Source organism: Hoplias malabaricus, chromosome 9, assembly GCF_029633855.1.
Source record: "Hoplias malabaricus isolate fHopMal1 chromosome 9, fHopMal1.hap1, whole genome shotgun sequence".
NCBI classification, from domain to species: domain Eukaryota; kingdom Metazoa; phylum Chordata; class Actinopteri; order Characiformes; family Erythrinidae; genus Hoplias; species Hoplias malabaricus.
Genome location: NC_089808.1, coordinates 26,539,815 through 26,566,260, shown reverse-complemented (window position 1 = coordinate 26,566,260; position 26,446 = coordinate 26,539,815). Strand labels below are relative to the sequence as shown.

Genomic DNA, 26,446 nt, shown 5'->3' with positions numbered 1-26,446 from the left:
TAATATGGAGACTTAAATGTAGTCTTTAATATTTGATAAAATGGCAAATCATTCATCAGTTATTATGAATTGATTTGTTTGGTTATTATAGTGCAGGGTGGTGCTAATGTTGCTGTTGCACAGGTGATGCCCTGCAATGGACTCTAGCCATTGCCACTAGCCCAGGGTGAAAAGTTTGTTGACGGTTAACCAATGAATGAATGGTTTAGTACAGTTTACAAGCCAAGTACCGTATTTTGGTTCAGTTTTCAAAGTAATTAAAAATTTGTCACTTGAGAAAATAAATGCACAGTACAAATTGCAAGCCTCTGCCAACAGAGTTTATGTCCCCCCTTTATTGCTAGTTTAAATTCTTTGGGACATTTCAGGGTTATTTAAGAAATCTGCAAGGCTTTTTTGTCCACTTCTGCAAAGTATAGTCTTAGAGTTTAGTTGCATTTCTTCTTCTCAAAATCCATGTTTTTAAAATAACTTTAATAATGCTTAAGTGTGATTAATTAACTCCCAGTTGATTAATCCTTTGAAGGCACCAGAAGCACCCGTTTTTCCCTTTTCAGCAAGTTTCTTGAAGCATTCTGGTCCACCATGTCTTGCATGGTTGTTTGGGGTCCAAAAAAAAGGGGGAAATTAGCAAGGAAATAAGCTTGACACAATTATTGGTATTTAAGATATTTTTATTAAAGTTGCATAAAAGTGTAACAAAGAGGGGAAACAGGATATTTTAGTATTGCTACATTTTCTTAAAATTCATTTTTCCTTTTCCAAAGATGACTGACCACAGACTAATTGCAGATGCTTAAGCAGAGATTCTTTAGATTCTTATATTAGTAAATTCAGTTATTTCTCTGCTGCTGTGGTAAGAAAAAAAAAAAAAGAAAAGCACCGGTATATACAGTACAAACTGTAATAAAATGCACAAGTTAATATCCAATTCTAGAAAATTGGTCTGTTAAGTCTAATCAACTTTATTTCCTAGGAAAGAACAATGATGGTTTGACTCCTAAAGCCAGTTGTTACTTCTTTTTTTATTATTATTAATGTTCTTCAAATGAAAGCCTAAATTTATTTGGTTTGTGAATATAACCTAAGGCAACATCAGATATAAAAAGGGAAAGGGGCGTGATTCTCACTAAAAAAGCTGTGCTGGAAGAGGAAATAAAACTGTGGAGGAAGGAGGAAACTCCTAGGGACCTAAAGAGAGAAAGTGGATTAGCAGTTGGAATTAAAGAGATGATAGGGACCTGTGGGGGTTAGACATACTCTCTATTGTCCTTTGTGTGCTTTACCTGACCCTCGATCAATTTCAGTTATTATAGTGGTCGTCAGTGGGAACACATTCCCCAGGCTGGGGGCGATATGATGATATGGTTTTGTTATAGTGATAAATAACATCACAGTGTGTGTTTTGAGTATATTCTGAATATGCACAGTATTCCATTTGTTACAAAAGACTTAAAAGAGGTTCCTAAGTGGCATGTCCCTATTTTCAGGTCTAGATCCCTAAAGGAACCAAATTTCTGCCTGCTTATCTAGTGCAGCACAGCATGTGAGGGAAAAAAATATATATATATATAGTTACTAGAAAGTTCTAACAGCAATTTAATATATGCCACTACTGAGAGACTGTGTCTTTTCCAACTTATAAAGCACCAAGAAAATAAAACCATGAGAAGTTCTTCAAGTTTCATATTACTATTGCCTAGCCCCCCTTCCATGTGTAAAATGTTACTTATAAACCATTACTTATGTAATCAGTGTATGGGAAAATGTTGCCTTTGTAATCTACCATCACACACACTGACAGGTTGTAAATGTATTAAACCATTGAATGCAACTGCAGAGTTTATGCAATTTGTTATATATATATATATATATATATATACACAGCACAGTACTTTTGTTTTACTACCATTTATTGTCCAAGTTTTAAACAGTGTGATTATATGCCTGTTTGTGTAGTACTGTACGTGCAATATATGCCCATTACATACGAAATACTTATGCCTTTTTGATGATCTAAATGTACTATATTTAGTGTTTCAATATGTGCATATTTCTAAAAAATGTTATACTTGTATATGCAAAAACAGCTGCATTGGTATTTCAAAATTGACAATACATGTCTTGCAATAAGGATCACTGTCAGTGTGTGTGTGTGTGAGAGAGAGAGAGAGAGAGAGGGAGAAAGAGAGATAAGTGCAGCTGTGGTGTACGATGTGTCTATTCATTGCTCCCTGAGGGTGGGCACAGTCATGAATGTTTATATTACATATGAATGTTTTTGTATGATTAGAGGGAGGTTCATGTTTAAAATGCGTTCAAATTTTTCCAGGCCTCCATCACATACCCTTTTATTCCCTCTGTCATCAATCTCTGCATTGGTTCCACTACAAAATAAAATTCTACATCAACATTCCAGAGCAAAGTCTTTACACAGTTAGTGATACACATAAGATCAAAGAAATAGAAGAAATACGCTTTAAAAAATGGACAAGGCCGCTTTTTTCTCATCTCTTCCAAACGTACTATAGCGCTTTAAAGGTCATAGTATAGTCTATCAACTACACAAAGAGTTTGTTGTGAGTGTGACCACTAGGGACACACACACAGTATTGCATCAGAGAAAAAAAAGTTAAACATTTTCCTAACACCTGAAAAAGATATATTCATAGAAACACAATGGCTTTCTACAAATGCTTAAAAACACAAAGTTTTCCCCTTTTACAAAAAAATAAAAATAAAAAAATAATAAAATACCATAATGTTAACAAAATAAAGGAAAAAATAAGCCCTGCTTATAAGAATCTGATTGGCTAGATGCTCCAATGAGCTCACGTCTCTTCCTCGTTACAGGATGAAAACACAGGCCTGTGATTGGCCGACCACCTGCTGGCAGGTGGACACCTGTAAACTCAGTAGCTCAGTCCCAAATGGAGCCTCGAGTAACTTCACTCATTGTCCGTTTCTACACTTCTGTGATGCCATGTGCATTTTTTTTTTACTTTTTAATTGTCAGCTTAATTGAGTTATTTTCAAATATGAACTCTGGAAAACTACCTGCTATATTCTTACATGAGCTCACTTGGACATGACCTGGACTTTGTAATAGAGAACTGGCTGGATAAACTTCAGGTAATGACTGTTACAAATGATTCAGACATTTGTGTTCACACATACAACTCCTGTGGGTGAGTGCTGAAAAAGTTATGGGTTATGTGAACATGTAAATTGGGCTTTGGTAATCTTGTGTGGCTTGATTCTGAATACAAGCATTCTGAAAAGTGATTCTGAAAACAAATGCCTTCATATTCTCATTTTAAAATCTTTCTCTCTGCAATGCTGGTCAGACAGCTGTAAAAACAATCTGTCATTTAGACTGGTCCTTGCCTATATTGCAATGAGGTCTAGGTAATGGCCTCTACTAAGCCCACAGTACTCACAAAATTCCACAGTACATGTGCACAGGGGGCTCTTGTGTGCAGCTTAATAAGAAATGGGATGCCCTACAGAGTTGCAGTCTTCTCGTGCATGCAGAGCTGTGGACTGCTGGACAATGAGTTCACAATTTGGGACTGGGCTAGTGTGGATGAGGAAGAGGAGGAGTCATGGAAGGGCAGAGGTTAAGGAGCTTCACTTCTTCTGGGGAGTACTAAGCTTCTGCATCCCACGAATTTTATCCAGCAACTCAGCTACAAAATCCTACAGAGGGAGAAGAGGAAGAGTTAACTGGCAGTTAACAACAGTTGGTAATGTCACATCAAAAACATTTTTCACATTTATCTGCAACCACGTAGTTTAATGTTGAAAACTGATTGCAGAACTGTGTGTGTGTGTGATTATCAGAATATGAAGGACACTTACTTCAGTAGGTTTGTAACAGTCTACCAGCAGATCCTGTATACAACAAAGAAATGAATTATGGCAGGTTCATTATAAAACTCTAAAATAATATTATTTTCAAAGAGAGAGTGGACCACAGTACCTTTACTCGTGCAGCTCGATCTACATCATTCTGCATGTCCAATAACTCATCAACATCTATCTCCAGCTCAGGAATGGCCTCCTCCTGTCCCACACACACAAGGAAAGGACAGATTCTATGGTTGGCACTCTGTACTTTTTAGTGGCATTTGGGTCAGATATAAATCTCTACACTGTAAACAGTTTCTTGCAATACTTTACAGACCTTGTAATCATCACAAATGACTAATAAAAAAGTAGATATAAACAATGGAAACCATCTCTGTTTGAAAAGTGTGTGCATGCTCAAGCTCAAATTCCACAGCTGTGTCTATGTGGTGTGCAACTGGTGTAAACAGAGCAGTGCCATTTTACAGTGACATTATCTTAAAGACTTACTTTTCACAATGCCAAATGTATTTGTTAAGAAACAAACATTACATTCACCAAAAAGGTGTAAATGTATTTGATTCAGAATGGTCAACTTTGGAGGCTGGTTTGCCTAGCATTTTGTGGCTAGCATTTTTAGAATAAGCTATGTTTATGGCTACCAAAAACTATTTCCAATTATTACCAAAAACATTTTCATGTATTAACTTTATCGTCTTCAAAGGTATTGAACACTCAAGATGTCTGGTTCCTGTAATCAACACTGAACAGTTTTCTCCTGAGTGGAGCATTTCACGCCTAACCACATCTGAATGGCTAGGTTCGCAATCTATGCTATTTAGTTGTGTACACATTTCGAAAAATGACTGGGAATCCCCTTTAACCACAAGGCCAGTGCAGTGGCGTCATCTCATCACTGGATGGCGCTCTTAAAGAGCTGAAATAAAAGCCTTTAGCCGTTTGTTATTCTTGTAGCAAAGCCTAACTAACTCCCTGCTGATACATTCAGAAACACACGGAAATGAACTTACTGGCTGAAACCAAAATGGTAGAAACCTCATGTGCAGTGTTTTAGCTCACTTTAACACACTTAAATAGGATCTACAAATTAAACTGTTTTATTATTTGAAGTGAGCAAATATAATAAATGTGTGGATATTCTATAAATAAACTTCCATACATAATTCCACTGCTGCTGCACTAGGATACAATCCCTGTTATGGAGTATTACAACATAATAACAATTGTGTTAAGAATATTGATGAATTAGTGAGACATTCATTAAAGACAATGCTCCACACGGACAGGCCCAGGCATGTTTAATAACCTGAGGCCCCAACACCAAACTGACATCAAGCCTTACAAATTTTACCATCCAGGTTCAGGCAACCACCAGCACTAACATCATAACAGTGTTTGTGGAAGGAAAATTGCCCAGATGGAGCAACAATTACAAGCTAGGATGGGTTTTCTGGAAATGTCACAGCACAAATGGCAACACAGCATAGCAGAACATGGAAGTACCACCTCTCACATTCTCTCTGTGAGCTAAACTGTTTTTGACATGGCTTTTGGAAAACATGGCTCAAGTTGCATCATAGCTTTATTTTTATCCCTTTAATAATATGACCAGCAGAAGGATGGCCTTTACAAATGATAATACCAGTAGCATAACAACAATATTACAATAATAATGCTATCGTTCGTCACATATACACCACATTGCTTTAACCAGGAGGATGAACAAAACAATGATACAATGAAAAACAAAAACTGAAATGACATGGTGTCATTTTATTTGGCATGATTTTAAAATAAGGAACAGCAAGAACTAAACTGGTTTTCTCTATTGGAAAAATAAAGTATGTATTTTCTAAAGTCTTGTCACACTCACTGGTAAACAACAAATGGGTTGTTTTAAATTGTTCCATTGTTTTTCCAGCAAATATCATTGACATTTTTAATCATGATGTCACCAAAGAGTATGAATAAAAGTACATTTACAACTACAAATACCATTATCATATTATTTTAACTGTTGGTTACTGCTGTTACAAATAGGTTATATATAATATTCACATATTTGATGAATGTGTATTACAAATGAACCTGTGATGTTCTGGGAGTCTAATGTTGAGAATGCAAGGCGTCTTGTACCTAGGACAAAACCCAGTTAGATCTCTGTCTTTTTCTAGCAAAGTGAGCACAACAATGCCCCAGAAGTGTAGAAATATACACACAACTAGACAAGTATGTTCTTAATCTAGGTGTGACAACATATGCCGATCTTGAACTGTATGGTAAATGTTGGTCCATCGGGACATGCCACTTGACCCAAACATAAAAAATATGACTTGACATCAAATAGAATCTGAAAGCTCCCTGAGGCAGAACAGGAGAAAAGACTAAAAAGCAGAACTGACAGGCTTCAGTATGACTAAAGTGTGTGAGCAGGGCTTTGACTTCGCCAGAGCTTTATCTGTCTCAGATAGTTTAATAGCTTCACTAATACCCTGCAGCCAACAGAGCAGAATCTTTTAAAGATACTTTACGGCCAAATGTGATTTTATGCTTTTGCTAAGCATATTTATTTTGATCTGCCACTGTGTTTGGGGCATTTTTATCAGTAAAGTTTGCCTACACAGCAAAACTGCCACTAGGGAATAGAATGGACATGAAGCAGTTGGGTTTAAAAATAACTGACAGAATTTGCTGGTTCCAGATTTGTTTTTCTCATTTCTTTCTCACATCTACAGCCTGTGCCTTGTACATCTACATTCAGCTTTTCTAATGCTCTACTCTTTCCTTCCTTTCGCTTCAATTTCATTTGTCCTACTTGTTTCTCTGTGTTATAATCTGCCTGTTGAACGTGTAGTTTAGATTTGTGCCTCAGTCGGGTTTAAAAATAGATCTCCAACCAGTGGTTGGAAAAGCAGGGCCTAAATTACATGCTGCAATTTTTTTCTCCGCTCTCCTCCTCCCTCCAGTCCTCGTATCCTTTCCCCTCCATGAAGTCGCTCTGTGTAAAGGCTGTTAATAGTCCTTCTCTTTCTTTAGCCCACAATGCTCCATTTCTTTCTTTCTTTTCTCTCTCTCTCTCTCGTTTCTTTAACTTTTTTAATTTCTCTCTTTCCCTCCTTTTTACTCTGTCTCCATCTCTCCTCCCTCCCTCTCACCTTCACTTTCTCACCCTATCTCTTTCAGTCCTCTGCCTTTCTCTCTCCCCTTTCTCACAGTCACTCCTTCACTCCCTGCTCTCCCCTCTCATTCTATCAAAGCTCTTTGCTGACTCTCTCTCTCTCTCTCTCTCTCTCTCTCGTGGTTTGTGAATAGTGCCTCACTGGAAAGTGCTAGAGGAGTAAAATACACCCAGACTAAGAAAAGGAGCCATACGTTTTTTGTTTTTTTTTAAAAAAAAAAAAAGCTTTTTAAAGCTCCTCTGTTCTTCTGTGCAATAAAACAGTTGAAAGTGCTGGAGGCTGTGTTGTGCTGTGGAAAATTGAACAGCAGAGAATCAAACAGTTTAAAGTGTTTTTTTTTTTATCTTTTCTTCTGGTCACTCTCTCAAATATACACACAATTTCTATTCTACTGTCCCTCACTCTTTCCTCTTTTTCACTCCCCTCTTCCTCCCCCTCCGCTTGGGCTGCCCAGACCAGCTGTCACTGCACCTGCCTAACAGCCCTCTGCCCAAATCTTTCACACACACTGGCAAACACTCTTCACACAGACGACCTTTCACTCAGGAACAGAGTAGTACACTGATACTGCCATAGTATCTCTCTGTTCCCTCTCTGTGTCTCTCAGTCTCTCTCTCTCACACACATACACACGCACACACACACGTATAGTTATAAGAAAACAGAAATAACATCAGAGCAAGCCAAAAACTGAAACTAGGAACTAGTAATATTTGTCAACAGCTGTGTTCTTATTCGACAGCCAGGAAATATCAAATGTTTTTCATTGATGGAATGGAGACAGGCTGTCTGACATGATTGATTTAACTGGTGAAATGATGGGAAACCTACAGAGAAAAAATATATAGTGCTCAAATTGCTCAATTTCAGGCAAAATATGACAGAATCATAAAACAGAATCAGATAAAATATACTGTAAATATCTTAATCATTTGTGATTTGGGCACAAGCTGATGGAAAGAGAGAGAGTGAGCCTGTGTACGCTAAGTGGATATAAGAGGGTAAAAGAATTTAATTGTGTGTGTGTGTTAGATCAGTTGAGCTCTAAGACACAGAATGAAGCAGCACAAATAGAGAGAGAGAGAGAGAGAATATGCAATGGAATACAGATATAATCTATTAACCCTATTCAGACAATTCCTGATTGGGGCCATGGTTGTATTTGTTCGTTTGTTATTTTTTACCTTCCTGAGAAAAATACAGGATAAATCTACTGTTTCACCTTACTTAGCACTTCTCTGATAGGTTGAGACTCTGTGATTCTCCGGGCAGATGTTGCCTTGAATTGGGAGGGAAAAAAAAAAAAAAAAAAACATATTTGACTGCTACCTATCGACCCAAAAACTCTGCAGAATGGAGAAAAAAATGGATACTTTTGATTCAGTCAGATGTGGCAGGAATGGAGGAACACAGCTCGCAAACTTCTCTCTAAACTCTAAAAATAAACACTAAAAAGGTCCTGAGATTGTTGGTTTAAATCCCAGTCAGCGTCTGTGAGGAGTTTGGCGTTTTCTCCCTGTGTCTGAGTGGGTTTTCTCCAGGTGCTCCGGTTTCCTCCCACAGTCCAGCAACACATGTGTAAGCAAAAGTGTCCTTATGAGTGTGTGTTTGTGTGATATGGTTAGGCTCTGGACACACTGTGACCCTGAACTGGATAATGTAGCTACAGTAAATGAATGAATGAATGAATGACTCTCACACATTGAGATTATGGATTGTGTTTTCACATTTTTTCTGGAACCTTACTTTACTGCAAACTGAAACCTGTTTGAATGCCATGTTGTCAATGCAAATGTCTGGGTTTATGGAAGAAAACAATACACAAAAAGTGTTGTCCTGTAGTCATTTTAATGCCTGGTGATGTAAAATGGCTTGCTACAAATGTCCCTCTGGTAAACAAATCCAATCCTTATAGGTCTACAGCACAGATTACACAGAAAGATAATGGGATAATCACCCTCAAATAAAATAAATCTTGAAACATATAATTAAACTGGTCTTCTTTCAATACACCTACATCTGAGTAAATCCTAGTGTTTACACACACACAGGAACACAATGTAAACATTTACTGACTGAGTGGAGAATGCTATGAGTGTGAGCTTGGTGCCCATATGAGTCGGCCTTCATGTGTGTTCCATCCTGTGTGATTCAGTCAGTGTTTAGTGTGATTCAGTGTGAATAACTGGACATATTTGTCAGTATGGGGTGTGTTGGCATTTAGGTGTGTATGTAGTTCAGGGCTCTGTACAGTGTTCTGTGTGCCGTATGAGTATTAAGTTTGTGGGAGCCTTACAATTCTACAAAATCTTACAGATGTAGACGATGCAGTGTATGGAATCTTGACCGATGACTCAGATTGGTGTAGTGTAGTGTCCCTACCTCAGGAGGAAATCACCCCCTGCTCTTCTGTATAGACTAATATCAAAGGATATCTCAGGCATCATTTATATTTGTAACATTATGTTTTGGGGTCGGAGGTTTTTTTTTTTTGAAGGGCGGTGTTTAATTAATGTCTTTAGATCTATGTATTTGTCCTGCAATGGTATACGATGTCCTTGAGTATTTTTTTGTACTTAGAAACACTCTCAGTGATGGATATATAAGGTGCACCTACCATGTATGTACTCTCATTACTTCATCAAGTCCATTTACAACACATGAACTGACTTCTGCTACAGACTGTAGTTCATATGTTTGTGTGATTTGTCTGTTCCATGGACACCTCACCTCACAATTTACAAGAAGTATCTGCTGCTAATGCCTTATTGTCAGATACCACAGGAAAACACCTTCACGTCTTGTGAGGTACACGCCTTGAAGAGTCACAGCTGTTTTGGTTGCACAACATTAGGTGAGAGGTTGTAAAATTATGGCTTATTTGTGCATATGTACATCTTTAGAGTGTGTGTGTGTAAAAACATTTCGGAGGAGTGTCTGCATGTCTACTGGATGTGTATTTAATCAGTGTGTGTCTGCTTGTATTGTGTGTGTGTGTGTGTGTGTGTGTGTGCGCTCCAGGCAGCGCATGTTCAGTATGAATATGATGTGACAATATGAGAGCTGGTCAGGCACAGCTTCAGCACTCGTTTGACCCATATAACACATGACTGCATTCATCACTGAGGAAGAGGAAGGAGGCTGAAATGAAGAACAAGATGGCCTGAGTGCAGGCTCCGCCCACAGCCACCCCAAAACACACACACACGCTCCAAACTATACCCAAAGGCCTTTTGCTGCTAGGCAACTCTTTCTCAAACATTAACATGGAACCAGAGCCCATGTCTAATGTTACAGAAACATGCAAGAGATTCTATTCTGCAATATTACAGAACAGGCTTCTCAGTGTCACGAGAGCATTAACTTATCTGCCAGGGTCCTCCCACAGAGACAGAGCACATGAGAATGATACAACTGTATAAATGTCAAACATGCTGTACTAGCCATGCAGTCAGAACTGTTCACAATGTGAATGATGGTAACCAGACGTCTGTGTTCATATTGAGATATTTATGAATACGAGATGATGATTTACAGCAGTCATACCCAAATTTCTGTCTGATATACCAGAATGATATACCATCATGTCACCCAGATTCACTGGGGACAGGGCAGAAAACACGCCCTTGACCCAGGCGCTAGTCCATCAACAGGGCATTGCACACTCTCACACTCACACCTACAGGCAATTTCACACAGCTGACCTACCAGCATGTTTTTGACTGTGGGAGGAAACCCACACAAACACAGGGAGAACACACCAGAAACATCGGTGACCTGAGGCAGGGCTTGAACCTACAACCCAAGAACCCTAGAGTTTGAACACCAGAAAAACCCAGAAATGTGTTGCAGCATCAGCAGCACCCCCTCCTCCCCCTTTAGCTACAGCATGATTTCACATCCAACCTCCCTGTTGGACTAATCAATTTATATTTTGGTAATTTATTAACTGAAATATGAAAAACATGCCATCAAAAATACAGCACCAAGGCACAGGAAATGGGGCTTTCAGTATGGCTCAGTACCATTGTTGCTGAGCATGTTCAGTCTGTGGATATGTTGTGTTAATGAAACATCAATACCTGAGATAACAGCAATGAGTCATTTCTGCAGAAACTGGTGGTTTTCAGCTGAATGTGACATGATTGCTGAAACTGAGATACAACAGAGAGTGTGTGTAAAAGACAAGAGAAGAGAATGCTAGAGACAGAAGAGGATATATGAGGAGAGTGAGTGAGAAAAAGGCTGAGATTGTGAGAAAAAACAATGTGAGAAAGAAACATGTGAAGAGAGAGAGAGAGAGAGAGAGAGATATTAAAAGGCTTTAAAAGGTGAGCATATTAAAGCATATGGGAATGGGAATTGTGGGGAAAGAAAGAGTGAAAGGAGAGAAATGTATGGTGAAAATGTTCAAACAGGAAATGGACTGAAAGATCAAGAAATATAGGTTTGCATCACACTACAGGAATCTGTACAGAGTTGCTTAACAGTCACCAGGAAAAAACTCTAAACACCAGCTGAAATACAATCCTATAGATTTCCCTATACATCAGGTAACTCCCATTTAAAGGAGTGTATGTGTGAAGGAGGACTGGACATGGTGCATCATGACCTCTGAGTGCATGTGTAACTAAATCCAGCAGAGAACAGGCAGCTGAGACACACGTGGGAAAATTTCAGTCAAGACCCAGATATATCAGTGGACATAGCCGACATAGTTGTCATTGGTCGCATTCATTGTTGGATTCACGCACATTCTGTTGGAGCCAAACAGATCAAAGGTGTTTTAATGAAGTACACTAGTACAGCTCCAGAAGAATTGTAGAGAGTGAGAGAAGCCTGGCTATGAGGACAGAAAGCAAGAAAAGATGGTGGAGAAAAATGTGTCCTCATAGTGAGGTGCTGCATAGATTCTATAATAAACTCTCTCTCTCTCATACAGCCACACAGACACCTGCGTGAACATAAAATCGTCACACAGCTTGACAATGTCTACTGATCAATTAATAATCAACTGTTATTCAAGAACCAATGCAAATATAATGGCCATACTGGATTCTCCTAAACTGCATTTTAATTTGATATTAATTTTCACACATCATTCTCAGACATATAACTGTAAGATATACACCCTTAGTTCCAGTGATAGAATCTGATTGGTTGAGAAGCATTCTGTGTTTGTTATATGTGACAGCAGTATTTTTTTTTCCACAATAACCGCATCATCCCACTGAACACCTACTTGCTCTACTGCAGTTAAACTTTACTGAGTTCCTACTTTAGCACATAATCCAAACAGAAGATGAACACACTTAGTGAACTCAGTCTAAAGCTATGATTAGTTTACACTTGAATGAAATCTGTGTGGTGAAAAACACTCTTTAAAAAGGGACACAGGAATAGTCAGTGGCCATTTCCAGTCGCCGGCTCGGCGGAGGCTCGGGTTCATTTCTAGAGTCATGGTTCGTTGGTGGAGGCAAAAAATATTCAAATGCCCGGTTCGTATCTTGGAAAGTTCGTTAGTATAGGCGTTCGCTAGTAGAGGTTCCACTGTATAACCAAAGCAGCAGGTTTTGGTTAATTATTCCTGAAACAAATTCAGCTCAGGATTAACCCCTCAGTCAGCATGTCACACACCGTATCGTATCATTCGCGACAATATTGTCATAATATTTAAATATATTTTCAAAAAAATCAATATCATGAAATATTCAGACTTGTTTACGCAATGATGTCATGCAGTTACCCATAATACAGCATACGTATTATCTCTTCAGCCTTGTGATGGTGGTTTGGTTACAAAATATTAGATGTACATTGTGTTATGTAAGAATATATTTAATTTAATAAAATTAATATTAATACAGTGGCGCAGCAGGTAGTGTCGCATTCACACAGCTCCAGGGACCTGGAGGTTGTGGGTTCAAGTCCCGCTCCAGGTGACTGTCTGTGAGGAGTTGGTGTGTTCTCCCCGTGTCCGCGTGGGTCCAACTCCATAGTGTCCGTAGGTGTGAGCATGTGAGTGAATGTGTGGGTGAGTATGTTGCCCTGTCGGGGACTGGTGCCCCCTCCAGGATGTATTCCCACCTTGCGCCTGTGATTCTGGGTGGGCTCTGGACCCACCACGACCCTGAACTGGATAAGCGCTTACAGATAATGAATGAATGAATATTAATACAACGTTTATTTTGTTGCAATAGTGTGTTCCTGAAATGAATAAAAGTATAATTCAGTGTTGTGTTCATATCGCCAAGAATATATTTATCTCAAAAATACCCTACAATATCGTGATATTATTTTAGGGCCTTATCGCCCACCCCTAGTGTCACGTGTCACACACAACTGCATAGGACAATTACATAGTGTCCTTTATGCCAACCACTGAAAAGCATCCCATTTTGTGGAGCCATTCCCAAACGTATGCTCTAATTGCCAGTGAGTGAGTGAATTAAATGCCAGTTCCATGAGGTACTTCCCATCTTTAATAAAAACATCCTGGGTAACTACTATTAAACATTCATGGAGCTGAACATTTCCCACTTAAACCAACTCATATCAGCACCGGCCACAGTCTCCGCTGAAGAAAATGTTAAGGCTTTACTGAGGGACTGCTGGAGTGTTGTTGTAGGGGGCTGATGTGACATGACAATGGGGATGTAGAGAGGCACACTCGCAAGAGGAAGAGGCGCTCTGATTGGACTGGAGCGTAGTTGTGTGTGTGTGTGTGTGTGTGTGTGTGTGTGTGTTTATTTTTCAGTGTGCTAAAGCCTGATAAAAGTGCAGGGTATGTGTGTGTGATGAGAGACAGCAGGCAGTCATAGATACAATCCCTTCCACCTGACACACCCAAACACACACACATGCGTGTGCGTACACACACCCACACGCACACACAGTGTGCCCCCTTAGCCCCAGGGAAGGATGAGGGCGAAAGAATCAGGGACACAAAGAGCGAGAGTTGGTGCTTGTTTTGATTCAAGTTAAACCCTGCTGCAGAGATGGATAAGAGCTCAAACTCGGTACGATTAAGAGATAAGAGAGTATTGAGGTGTTGATAAAGAGTATGAAAGATGCTTCAAAGTGACTTTTTATGTTCCCTTCTTCTTCGTCAACACCCTGCAACTGCTGTACGCTAGTCTCAAATGCTTGAAGTAGTCAGTTAAGAAGAGGGCTGTTAATACTGAGTAAATTAGTAATTAACCAATCTATCCATTATATATTATGGATCCTATTTCTCCAAGTGTGTGAAGCTGTTCGATGTTGTGTGCAGGTGTGAGAAATACAGTGGCACCTCAGTAAGCTCGAGGAAGAACATGCTAGCTTTCTGTTCTCAGTTTAGAAGCAGTGTTTGACATGGTGAGGGTCTGAGATCATTGATAGAATATGGACAGTGAAGAAACTGTCAAATCATTTGAAATGCATGCAAATATTTTATGGCAAATATATTTCTCTATGGTTTTTCACTTCAATAGAGCAACAATTTTATAATAATGTTATTTATTAATTATATAAAACTAATTATAATTTCTTTTTAATTTACATTTGGCACTGTTTTGCAACAGATGGTGTCCTAGTCACACAGCTCCAGGGTCCTGGGCTTGTTGGTTCAAGCCCTGCTCCGGGAGACTGTCTGTGAGGATTTTTGTGTGTTCTCCTCGTGTCCATGTGGGTTTCCCCCGAATGCTGTGGTTTCCTCCCATGGTCCAAATGTCCATAGCTGTGAGTGTGTGAATGCACCCTGTGACGGACTGGAGCCCTGACCAGGGTGTGTTCAGTGATTCCGGGTGGGCTCTGGACTAGAAAAGCTGTTACAGACAATGAATTCATTAAAGTATGTATTATTTGCATTAAAAAGCCAATTAATTGTTGATTTATTGAGGAGATTCATTTTATGTGATATTGTAATGGGCACATTTAATCCAACAATTGTAACAGCCCTAGTTTAGACTCTTAGGCCTAATCACAGTTTTATTGACTGTTATACTCACAAAAACAAATCCTGAGTCCACTGGGAGGGAATAAAAGAGTTCCCACAGCTATAGACAGTTAACACACACACACACACACACACACACACACACACACTCCCACAGGAGACCACTGCAGGGTTAACACCCCACTTCCTGCTCGCCTAAACTGTTGGAGTTGAATAACAGTAAATAGTGGTGAAGAAAGAGGAGCGCAAGGAACGGAGGAATGAATCAAACACAGAGGGATGTCTCTAATACACAGGGAGGCTTAATTAAGATAAGTGATGATCACCTCACATGACAAATCACACTAGATCAAGTCCACTGAGCCTTCACACGGTCAATAAGCTGAATATATTAAAGCTAGCTCTACCTCGTTTTCAGTGATTTATGCATGAGAAAGAGAGAGAGAGGCATAAATTGAGTTGTGGATTTAGCTCATCTCAAAGGGAGACTTTTCATCAGAGTGGAAATCGTTTAAACAGCCTTCCGTGCTCCCTCCCAGGATTGCTAGTCAATGCTAAGCCTGAAAAATCCACATTTAGCTTGTTTCATTTGATTCATGCTCAGGCAAGCAAACTGAAATTGGCTACAATTTTAATACACTCTAATTTAAAAAAAAATACACTTTCATACTTAGCATTATGATTAGCATATGCTATTAGCATGTGATTAGCATTATGTCAGGACACCAATTTGATATTCAAAATTTTAAAATGTTGGTTTTATTTACTTATTTTTGGAGGTGATGGGGCAGGTTTCCGACATTTCTGTAGAACATAATAAATGAGAAGGAATAAGACGAGTTTAGGTGCTGTGAGTTAATGTCTAGCTAGTTTGTATGTTGGACTGATAAACCTTCCTGTGTCTAATATTGTGCTCTGAGATATGAGGTGATAAAGCATGCTCACATTTTCTCAGTCAATATTGAGCAAGAGGAAATCCCTCTTTCTTTAATTTACCGTGCTCAGCTGCCTAGTGTATTCCAGTCCAAGACTCCCTCTGACCAGTTAGTGTTTGTGTGTAAGGAAGCGAGAGAAAAAAAGCTGCCAGGGTATACCCCTGCCAGTCTGCCTCCAATCTCCCCTACTTAGCTCTTAATCTCTCTTTCTCTTTCTCTCTCTCCCTCTCTCTCTCTAGTCTGTCGTTTCTGGGGTGGAATAAACCCACAGAGCGTTCATCATATTCCCTGGATCGGAGCCTTTAAGGATATTCTCTCTGACAGTCTGTTAAAGTGGGTGCTTATGTTAATGTACCATGAATGTTTGTTTATAGGGGAATATTCTGCTCCCTGAATTACCCACAACTCCACAAAATCCAAACCAAATGCATAACAGTAGTTTCCTTTTAAAATGGATCTTAAAATACTAGAAACATGATTTATTACAACCACATCCTAATGACTTCTCTGCAAACAATGTCCAGTCTAAATCAAGACTTTTAATCTATGCCTCCACTATCCAAGAGTCCAAATGGAAAATGGCTTCTGTCATCCTCTGCTCCACTTTCACTAATTACAGGTTTATAACAGTAATTAGAGCTCAAAGCTCTTTACGCTAATGAAAGCTGCTGACTTTATCTAAAGGCAGTGAGGCAGTGTGTACTGTCGCTCTTTGACCTCCTGAGCTTAATGATGTCGTGGGTCACGCTCTGGTCTCATGGATTTTGATTATCTGACTGGTCAACACAGGGATAGATTTGTCAAGACAAGTTTCAACATGAAGACGTTGTATGGGGGGGGGGGGATAGAGAGGGCTGCATTCAAGGTTGAATTCCTGCTTTGCCCTTGTGAAACTCACTGCCACAGACTCAGTTGGCTTATATTGTTCATCATGCCCACGAACCAGATTCATGAAAAGGAGAGGCAAACATGTAAACAAACAACACGTATGTTGCTTTATGATATATAAGAGCAGACCAGTCTAAATGTGCTACAACAAAAACTCACCTGCATGAAACAAAGTGGCAGCGGTAAGTGTGTTACACCTGTCTTGATTACTTGCTACTAAAAGGAGTTATTTAATAACTTTTAAAAAACATGATGATGTGAAGTTCACTCTCTTTTCCTACTCGTAAAGCTCTTTGTTTCCATGGTGCACAGAGCAGGCACTTACCTACGGCTGTCCTGCCTTTATCTTTATAAAGAATAGTTTCCCAAAAGACTGACAAAAGTGCATGGAAATATGTACATGTGGCAGTGTGGTGAGCCAAACAGTGCGCAACTGACAGAATTTCCATAGCTGTGTCCACCCTATCGCGCATCACCTCCTTGTGGTGAGGATTTGCAGAATTCCATCTTGTTATACAAAACTCACATATTGTTCACTTTCAGTTGTAGGATTCAATTAAAGGAATAAAATCCAACCATTTTAACACCACGGTCCATCACTTAATATTCAGCTCTTTTGACATATGCTGCATTTCATTCTACAATTAAGGGTCATAAAAATGACAAACTCAGCTACAGCAATTTTGCACGGCCATGCCAAATGCCCCTTAACACAGAAAGGAAGACCCAGACAGAGTGTCCGTCGGCTGGACTTGACTTAGCCCATTGGTTCAGATTTTGGTGCTGAATAAAGCGTTTGGAAGGAGAGAGCAGCTATTTTCAGCAGCTTTCCTTTACATAAGACCTGCTAGCCTCTGGAGGGTCCACCACCTCACATGGCTTTTTAATCTTCCTGATTTATTCTGAGAAAAGACAGAAGCAGGCAGCAGGCTTCAGACTATGGCCTGTAGGCTTCTGGAGAGTTTGAAATCTGTAGTCCAGCTGGGTGTTCTGTTCATCACAAAATCTAATGTCCATGTCCCTGCTTAACATTCATAATGCTGTTATACGAACATGTGATTAGAAGAACCCCTGAGAAGAGACTCAGTTAATTGAATTAACTTTGAGACCATTTTTGTGAAACCACTGACCTAGAGCTGAAAAGAACCTACAATTAAAAGGAGAAATAACAAAGCTGGATGTAATGCATGTGATCAGTAATTAGAGATGGAGTAAGGTCCTGCTTGACCTTGTCGAGTCTTCCAGAGGGTTTATCTTACTCCAATTTGAGATATATTACACAATGGCCATACGTAATAAGCCCCTGCAATTATTCCTACCACCTCACTTAAGTACATAAGAGAATACGGAGGGTTGGATTAGGCCCTTCACAGCATATTCACATAGCTCAGACATGCTGCTATTCACAAAATAGTTTACCTATGTATTTTACTATTGAGTTTGTATTAAAGCAAAAGCTACTGAACAAATAGAGGCATGTACAAATTATCCACTTTGCCTTTGAAACACATTGGCTGACATATGAACACAAGCAGACACAATATGGAGAGTGATATAAATTAGCCACTTCATTCATTTCAATGTGCAGTGCTTCAAGTGATAGAGATAATGACTCCTGACTCCTTCTTGCTTAACATAGCTGCAGATTTCTGAGTGAGATTCTAGCTCTAGGTGACTTAAAGTGATAAGATAAAGGAAACGTTCAATGGCCCATAAGACCATCTCTCACAGGAAATTGTTATTTTTATGGTTATTTCTATTTTATGAACCCTGTAATGAAAATGTTGTGATTTTGGAACTACTGCGGCTCTTGTGTGTTCTTTAATAGAGCTGTTAGGGTGTAACAGATGTAGTAGGAGTCTCTAAGAGCAAAGAAATACTATTCTCCCAGCAGCTGAGTTCCCTGGTTATTCCCTAGTTTAATGGTAAAGTCATTTATTTCTTTGTACCTTCAGCCTGTCAGTTAAATGTTAAAACACCGTTAAATGTGCATCTGAATCACCAGATTTGACTTCAGTTTTGTTAGTTGCACAGGAGTCAAATTAAGCATCAAGCCCTGCCCCCTGATAATAAAAGTAGGCTAGCCATTTCCTCTTTATGAGATTGTTTTGACTGTAGAGGAAGTATGAGAGACAATGACAATTATATATGAGCAGTGGCCGGTGTGATCAAGTTGTGGAGTTTTATTGGTTGTAGTTGTTTTTAATGCCTGAGTAAATAAACGTTTAAAAGAGTAAAAGAGTGAGAAAACTCATTGTCTTGTATTTCTGCTAAAGCTGAAAAACAGCTGACTGAATGAGAAATGGAACCTGATCTACAGGACTTTAAGTACCCAGTGTACTCCCAACAGTGCCTGGGAAAGACAGGTCTAAACCAGCTCGATTACACAGGGCTGTGTGTACGTGAACATGTTTGTGTACTGCAAGTCTGTGATGTTTTCAGGCAGCCATAGGTCACAGCAGTCTTGTGACCTCTCTGTTTGTGTGTGTGTGTGTGTGTGTGTGTGTGCATTAACTAAAGTGTTCAGGATGTTGACTCATGAACAACACATTTGTACCTCATGCTGGAAGCTGTTTTATCTTTTACTCTAGAGTTGTCATACCACCATATCTACCATAACAGATAATGGCAGTTGCATCAGAATCATAGAATAGTAATAGTCTAAGCAGACCCATTAAGTGTGGGTCCACAGCCTACCCAGAATAAATGTACAAGGCACCAATACATTGATCCAAAAACCTTTAGTGCCAAAATGATTACTTTACAGAAGATATGCATGGGTAATGCTCACTCTCTTCTTTGCTCTGGGTCACTGTGGCAGGAATTTGTTGACTCATGCTAAGCTCAGTCTGAGTCTGGAGGGAAGCATGAGTTAAACCCGATGACCCTTTCGTGATCAGAGTTTTTGTATGTAAACGATACAACCATCATACTGCTATCATTTGGGTCTTCAGGCCAAACAAGCAGCCTATTATTAGTGAATGGGAGAGTGTGGTAGGAAAAAGCCATCCTTCACCCTGCTATAGGGATTAGAGTGATGGCTATCAAGGTGAACTCTATAAATGTTCTTTTATCCACATCTGGGTTCCCATATCCTATAACACCACTGATATGTTGTTTACCTTCAGAACACTAGCAGCACAAGGCACTTATTTGACAGTGTTTACTGTGTTTGTTTGGGTAAACAGATAAACCTTTTGCTGCAGCCTTCCAGGCATTCCAACATATTTCTTTGTCAAACACATCTTTTACATAAAAGCAATGTATACAATTGTGGGGAAATGCTGTTATTTCAATTGTTTACATTCAGAAGTGCTGTGGACACCCTTGTTTGTGTCCACAAGAAGAAAAAAATCATGTCTATCTTCTCTAATTTACGCAGGCTTTATGAAGCTTTCATCTTTGCAAATAGCCAGAGTGTTGTATATTTGACAAAAAAAATACACACATAAAAATACTTGTAATTGAGTATAATGATTGGAGTTAAATCAGCCCCTTGACATTGGTGCAAGGTTTGCTTTCCCTCCTCTAAACTGGTATGAGACACACTTTAACCAAACTGTCAAACTATATATGTGTATGTGTGTGTGTGTGTGTGTGTGTGTGTGTCAGGAAAAAGAAGAAAACACAAAGCGTAATCCTCGTGCTGTCGGCCAAAGTCTGAAATCACAGCTGTCTTTTTCCATCTCACTCTCTGGCCGTTAGACCCTTTATAACGATCTTTTTATTTCTCCCTCTCTGTACTTCTGTCACTGTTGTCTCCATCTACACTTCCTTAGTTTTTTTAAGCAAATGAAATCACTGCTAAAACAACAGAGCAGACAATCCCATAACTCTCTCCGAATACATTACCCTAGTCCTCACCCTGCCTAACTGTGTACAGAGGATAATCTTTTCTACTGCCAACCATGTCAAAGCAAACTCCACCACTTGTTGCATATCAGGTCTATTCACATGTTTCTCTCTACACACCACATGCTTTGTTTTCCCCTCTTCAAATTATCTTTACATCATTGCTCTAATACTGTTCCTTCTCTGTATGACTGGACCATAGTTGTTTCCCAAATTAATTGATTTCAGTAGTTCGTGGGCCTTTGTGTCCATTATACAGAGAGCAGGGAACTGCCAGAGATTCAGCTCAGATAAAATTATAGCTGGACCCTACTTTTGTTCTTTGATCTATTACCACAATCAAAATGTAGGAATCTTTAACATTACTGTTCACATGTAAAATATTTCCATGGTGCAAGAGAATAGGTGCCTACTGTGGAGGTTCACATGCAGCTGTCTACAGTAGTAATAAGTGAATTTGTAGAGTTTTAGGAGAGAAAACACTATTCCCTATGAGCATAAATAGACACACACAGTGTGACATGTCTGACCTAAATAATGCAGTATTTCAACATGGCTATGATTTATTAGTAACAGTCACTGTTATGATCTAACTACAATTTAACACACAATTGGAATACATTTCCTGAGTAACGTCCCACAGCCCTCTCCCTGTCACACTTCATAGAGAGAACAGTCAGGAGACTCAGCCACATGATGCATGTGGCTTTCCTTTACCCATTTACAGCCAAATTTTGTTACTAAGGTACTTAATTCAATGATTTATTTTAGCTGTAGAGAAAGCCAGAGGACTAGAAAATGGTAAACTCACTTTTGAACTTTATTTCAACCCCCAAGCCACACAGCGCACAGCGTGAGGCAAATTTGATCAGTTTATTGATTTATGTCAACAAACTGTAAACTCTGACCCCAGCGGTAAATAAGGCTACTGTTGTGCTGAGTAGAAATCTGTGATATCACTTTGGTTTTTGTTTTTTTTTTATCTGAAAGTAACACAAAGTTTAAAATCCAAAATCCCAATCAACAAATGCCGTGAGGATATTTTTAAGCATAATTAAAAAATATTTTAATTTCTACAGTACAAACCAGTAAATGTGGATATCACAAACAATACCCAAAGCCATTACATTAGTATTAAGTAAATATAAAATGACTTTCATTCATTCATTTATTCATTATCTGTAACTGTTTTTCCAATTCAGGGTCGCGGTGGGTCCGGAGCCTACCCGGAATCACTGGGCGCAAGGTAGGAACACACTCTGGAGGGTATAAAATGATAGTGAAATAACTCCAATGGGATATATGGATTATATATATAATTAAATAAATATTTTAACAATTCATAAAAGAAACACCAGGATTAAAAGGGTTAATTCTAACATATCAACCCCCTAATGCTAAACCTGGAAGAGTCTGACACGAGCATATCATGCTCTGAAGAGTGAATCTTGAGGGGAAACGTTGGGAAGAAGAGTCATTTCCGTGCTGGTAGCGGTGGGGGACTGGGGGAAGGGCTGAATTTCAGTTTGGAGAGATGGAAAGTGGGAGGAAGGGAAAAGAAGTAATGCCAGGCCACATGTTCAGATCTTTCCAAAAAGCTACCAGACCAGTTTATGTTTAACTCGCACTCCACTCACCAATGAAGTGCTTCTTTACCTGAGGAAGTCACATGAATGGCAATGTTTCCACCTCAGTGGGTGCTTGAGAGTGTTAGCACAGCCCTGCCATAATCTAGTTACAGAGAGAGAGCACTAGAAACACTCTCCAAAAGCTACCAGAGTTAGTGGTCAGTGTAGTGGCAGTCTAATGTAGGCAGTGTTTCCCCAACACACAAGTTACTATCACACAGTTAGAAATGGTCTAAGCTCAAACTCCACACTGACAGAGGTTCTAAGTGTACGCAGGTGATCAGCTAAAGAAAGAAACCAGAGCAGCTTCTCGTTCTTCTTTTGCCCTGGGATCCTAGAAGGTGTTAAATCCTGCTTTGAATGTGGGTCAATGCCAGATTGCTCACTTAAACACACTCACACATGTTCAGTAGCACTGGGCTGAGGTAAGGTAATTGCGTTCTGTTCAAATCCGATGACACATTGTAACAGTTTTAAATGCACACAGGTTACCTGCAGTCTGGGCTGAAGCTCCATATTTATCCTTCAACCCTAACCCCACACTGTCCAGTATGAATGAACAGTGTCAGTGTTAATGTTAAGTCTTTGTGGGTGAGAATAGTACAACAGGAGTATAATATCATGCCCAAATACATGTTTTATGACATCTGAAGGAAAACTATGTCAAAATCTATTAAAAGTAGTGTGTTCATGTGGTTTCCGGTTCTCCACCGGCGACAAAAATGCAAAGTATAACACGAGCACAGACCGGAGCCTGGTGATGTTCACCTTTAACTCCGCTGAGGATACAGTGAGTAAAGTCAGGTTTCGCCGGTTGGGGACTCTTACCTCGCAGTCGTACAGCTCCGTTAGCTGGTCTATGATCCATTCCTCCAGATTGAGTCTCTTTCTCAACTCCTTTCGGTCGTATTTAACCGTGACTCGTCCTTGCTTTCTTACCGGGGTCTCGGTTTCCTCGGTACCGGGGGGTGTTTGGAAGTATACCCGAGGTTGGGGGCTTGACTCCGGACTAGTTACCGCCGCCATAGTCCACAGAGGGAAGGTTGGAAGTCGACTGCTGGGTTTTCTTCGCCGTGTTGGAGGAGGCTTCGGTGCTGCGTGATTTAAAACTCGCCACCTGAAGAGTTGTTATTGTTGATAATTACACTGTCTCCGACTGACGAGCCTGCCCTGCGTGTAGCGACAACTTCGATTAAAAAAGACCGTGTAAATGACCTCTGAAAGCTGTTTAGTTCGGAGTCGCTGGTAAAAGAGAAAAGAAGCCACAAAGCGCTCAACACGTGTCCGTGAGAGAGAGAGAAAGAGAGACGGGGGGGAAGAGTGTGTGCTGCTCTCTGTCCGACTGCACGAGCTCAGACTGCTGTACATGCAAAGCGTGTGCAAATTCGCTCCGTCTGATAGTACAGGCAAAGTGGCCGTCCGTGTAAAGTCCTTTCAACCGTTATTCAAAGAGATAAAACCAAAAGGCCACTATTGTCCGTCCTTTCTTCTCCCCAGTCGTTTATGTCCTTCCTTTTCCCCTCCCTCCTCTTTTCCTATGCAGTCTGACTCCTCTCACTGTAAAACTACCCCCTCCCCTCTCTAACTCCAACACTAGGTCTCTCTCTCTCTCTCTCTCTCTCTCTCTCTCTCTCTCTCTCTCTTTCTCTTTCTCTCTCTCTCTCTCTCTCTCTCTCTCTCTCTCTCTCTCTCCCTCTCTCAGCAATTTCTTGCACTTTTTCTCCCGTCTGTCTCTCTCATTCTGTTTCGTCTTCCTGTGTCTTTTCCTTTATGACTTTCTCACTACACAGGCTTTCTTCCTCTAACATTACCTCTGTCTGCCCAACACATGCATTCAAAACTCTCTTCTGCAGACCACTTTATGCAGTCCTCACCACTCTCTCTCTCTCTCTCTCTCTCTCTCTCTCTCTCTCTCTCTCTCTCTCACGCTCACCCACACACACAAACAAAAATTTCACACACACAAGTTGTTTCCTGTTTTCATTTTTTCTCACCACTCTCTCTCTCTTTTTTCTCTTTCTCTCTCTCTCTCTCTTTCTCTTTCTCTCTCTCTCTCTCTCTCTCTCTTTCTCCCCCCCCCCTCTCTCTCTCTCCTAATCCCATCACAAGCTTTACAGGTTTGTTAAAAGTGATCACATATCAGATCAAATGATGAGAGTTATAAGCAACAAACAGATTTATGTAAATGGGAGTCAAACACTTCTGCACTTTGTGTGTGTATCAAGTTACGCTCTGGCAGTTTTATTCCTAAACAAAAGATGAACAACCTCTAGAATTTCTAAGTCTTTTTCTTGACTGTTCACACAAAGCTCAAGCTAAAGAGTCTTTTCAACACCAACACTACTGTTTCAACTCCCTGTGCAGGACAGGAGGTTATTTAGCGATAGAACACTGAAAATGGAATGAGGTTGAAATGAAGCTGGTAACTGTTTCATGCACCACTTTCAATCACAGAGAAATGTTAAAAAGCCATGGCAGCTTTGAAGCAACCAAAACGCCTTCAAGATTCAAGCAAAATTCATATTAGTGTGAATAGGGTTATTTCTGAAAGCTGTGGTATGGTAAGACCATCACAACTACTTTCCACCAAGGAAGTGAGATCTGAATGTGAATTATTTAATACTGTGTCTGGATCTTCCAGTCCACTGAACCTAGACATCCATGCTTTAACACAGTCGTTTTCACATGCATATGCCGTGTCTCACACACCACTCACACACGCTGTGTCCAAAAGTTTGCAGACACCACTCATAGTTTGTTTAGTCTGAAAAGTAGTGGGACTCAACTGGAGTCATTGCACATGAGCTTAAGGTCACCTTGCCCAATGCCAAGTGTTATACCTTAGGAGTATAAACACCCCTAAAGTGGGGCTGACGTTTCATCAACACCAGTGGTGGTTGTGATCCTGCACTGACCATCCAAGTCAGCACCTGACACCAGACTGAACGGCATCCTGTGATCCAAAATCACACAAACGTTCCAACATCTAAAACCTTCCCAGAAGAGTACAAGTTGTCACTGCAGCAATGAAGGTGAAACAACCTCTACATACCCTTCATTTCACAAGGATTCTAGGATTCAGAATTTACCTTTGGCCTTATAATGTACACAGAGAGGTCACAGAAACAATAAAGTAGCAATCACAACCTTCACTGCTAGGATACCTCAGCAGTTTTTAATGTTATGTGAGAGGAGGTTGTGTGTTCTGATTGTGTATTGCTGACTGACAGCTTCCTTTAGTTCTGCCAAAGTCGACTGACTAATATTAACTCCGAGAGTGCATGCATGGAGAGGGCACATTTTTTTTGTGACTCTCTGGTCTCCTGGATTCATGAGTGGCGTTATAGGATCTAACAGCATGGGTTAGGAATGTGCGTGGGGGCTGGGGGCAGGGGGCAGTCAGTGTTTTGTCTACACAGAGCACTGGTGTTTTGCTCCACAAGTGTGAGCATGTCTTAAGTTAGGGTTATCGGGTATACTGGTACAATATCAGCTCTTTAGAACAAAGACACTGGTTGCATTGGCCTGAAGTACAGGGTGGGCCATTTATATGGATACACCTTAATAAAATGGGAATGGTTGGTGATATTAACATCCTGTTTGTGGCACATTAGTATATGGGAGGAGGGAAACTTTTCAAGATGGGTGGTGACCATGGCGGCCATTTTGAAGTCAGCCATTTTGGATCAACCTTTTGTTTTTTCAATGGGAAGAGGGTCATGTGACACATCAAACTAATTGTGAATTTCACAAGAAAAACAATGGTGTCATTAACGTAACTTTATTCTTTCATGAGTTATTTACAAGTTTCTGACCACTTATAAAATGTGTTCAAAGTGCTGCCCATTGTGTTGGATTGTCAATGCAACCCTCTTCTCCCACTCTTCACACACTGATAGCAACACCACAGGAGAAATGCTAGCACAGGCTTCCAGTATCCGTAGTTTCAGGTGCTGCACGTCTTGATGGTATGGTGTGGTATATGGGGTACAAATATAGTGGGGCCATTCTTCATCAATGGAAACCTCAAGGCCACTGGATATGCGAAATTGCTACATAATGATGTGTTTTCCTCTTTATGCACTGAAGCTGGCACATGTTCTATGTTTTTCCAGCAAGATGGTGCACCACCACATTATGGGTGTCAGGTCCGAGCAT

The 26,446-nt window shown here is 40.0% G+C and overlaps 1 protein-coding gene across 1 annotated transcript; it reads right to left on the bottom strand.

The window, feature by feature from the left end:
* Positions 1–664: 664 nt before the first annotated feature.
* On the bottom strand, positions 665–23,808 carry ppp1r14bb (protein phosphatase 1, regulatory (inhibitor) subunit 14Bb). Its single transcript, XM_066682139.1, has 4 exons — positions 23,117–23,808; positions 3,983–4,066; positions 3,862–3,894; positions 665–3,699 (listed from the first exon to the last, which is right to left on the bottom strand). Exons 1-4 carry the CDS (start codon positions 23,312–23,314, stop codon positions 3,631–3,633), a joined length of 384 nt encoding a protein of 127 aa, XP_066538236.1. The 5' UTR covers positions 23,315–23,808; the 3' UTR covers positions 665–3,630.
* Positions 23,809–26,446: the final 2,638 nt, after the last annotated feature.

What these genes read in the sequence shown, in the direction of transcription:
- ppp1r14bb (XM_066682139.1), bottom strand. Translation starts at nt 23,314, where the DNA reads ATGGCGGCGGTAACTAGTCCGGAGTCAAGCCCCCAACCTCGGGTATAC. An exon ending in CGGAGCTGTACGACTGCGAG is followed by an intron (nt 4,067 to 23,116) that starts GTAAGAGTCCCC and finishes TGTGTGGGACAG; the next exon opens with GAGGAGGCCATTCCTGAGCT. An exon ending in ACTGTTACAAACCTACTGAA is followed by an intron (nt 3,700 to 3,861) that starts GTAAGTGTCCTT and finishes CTCCCTCTGTAG; the next exon opens with GATTTTGTAGCTGAGTTGCT.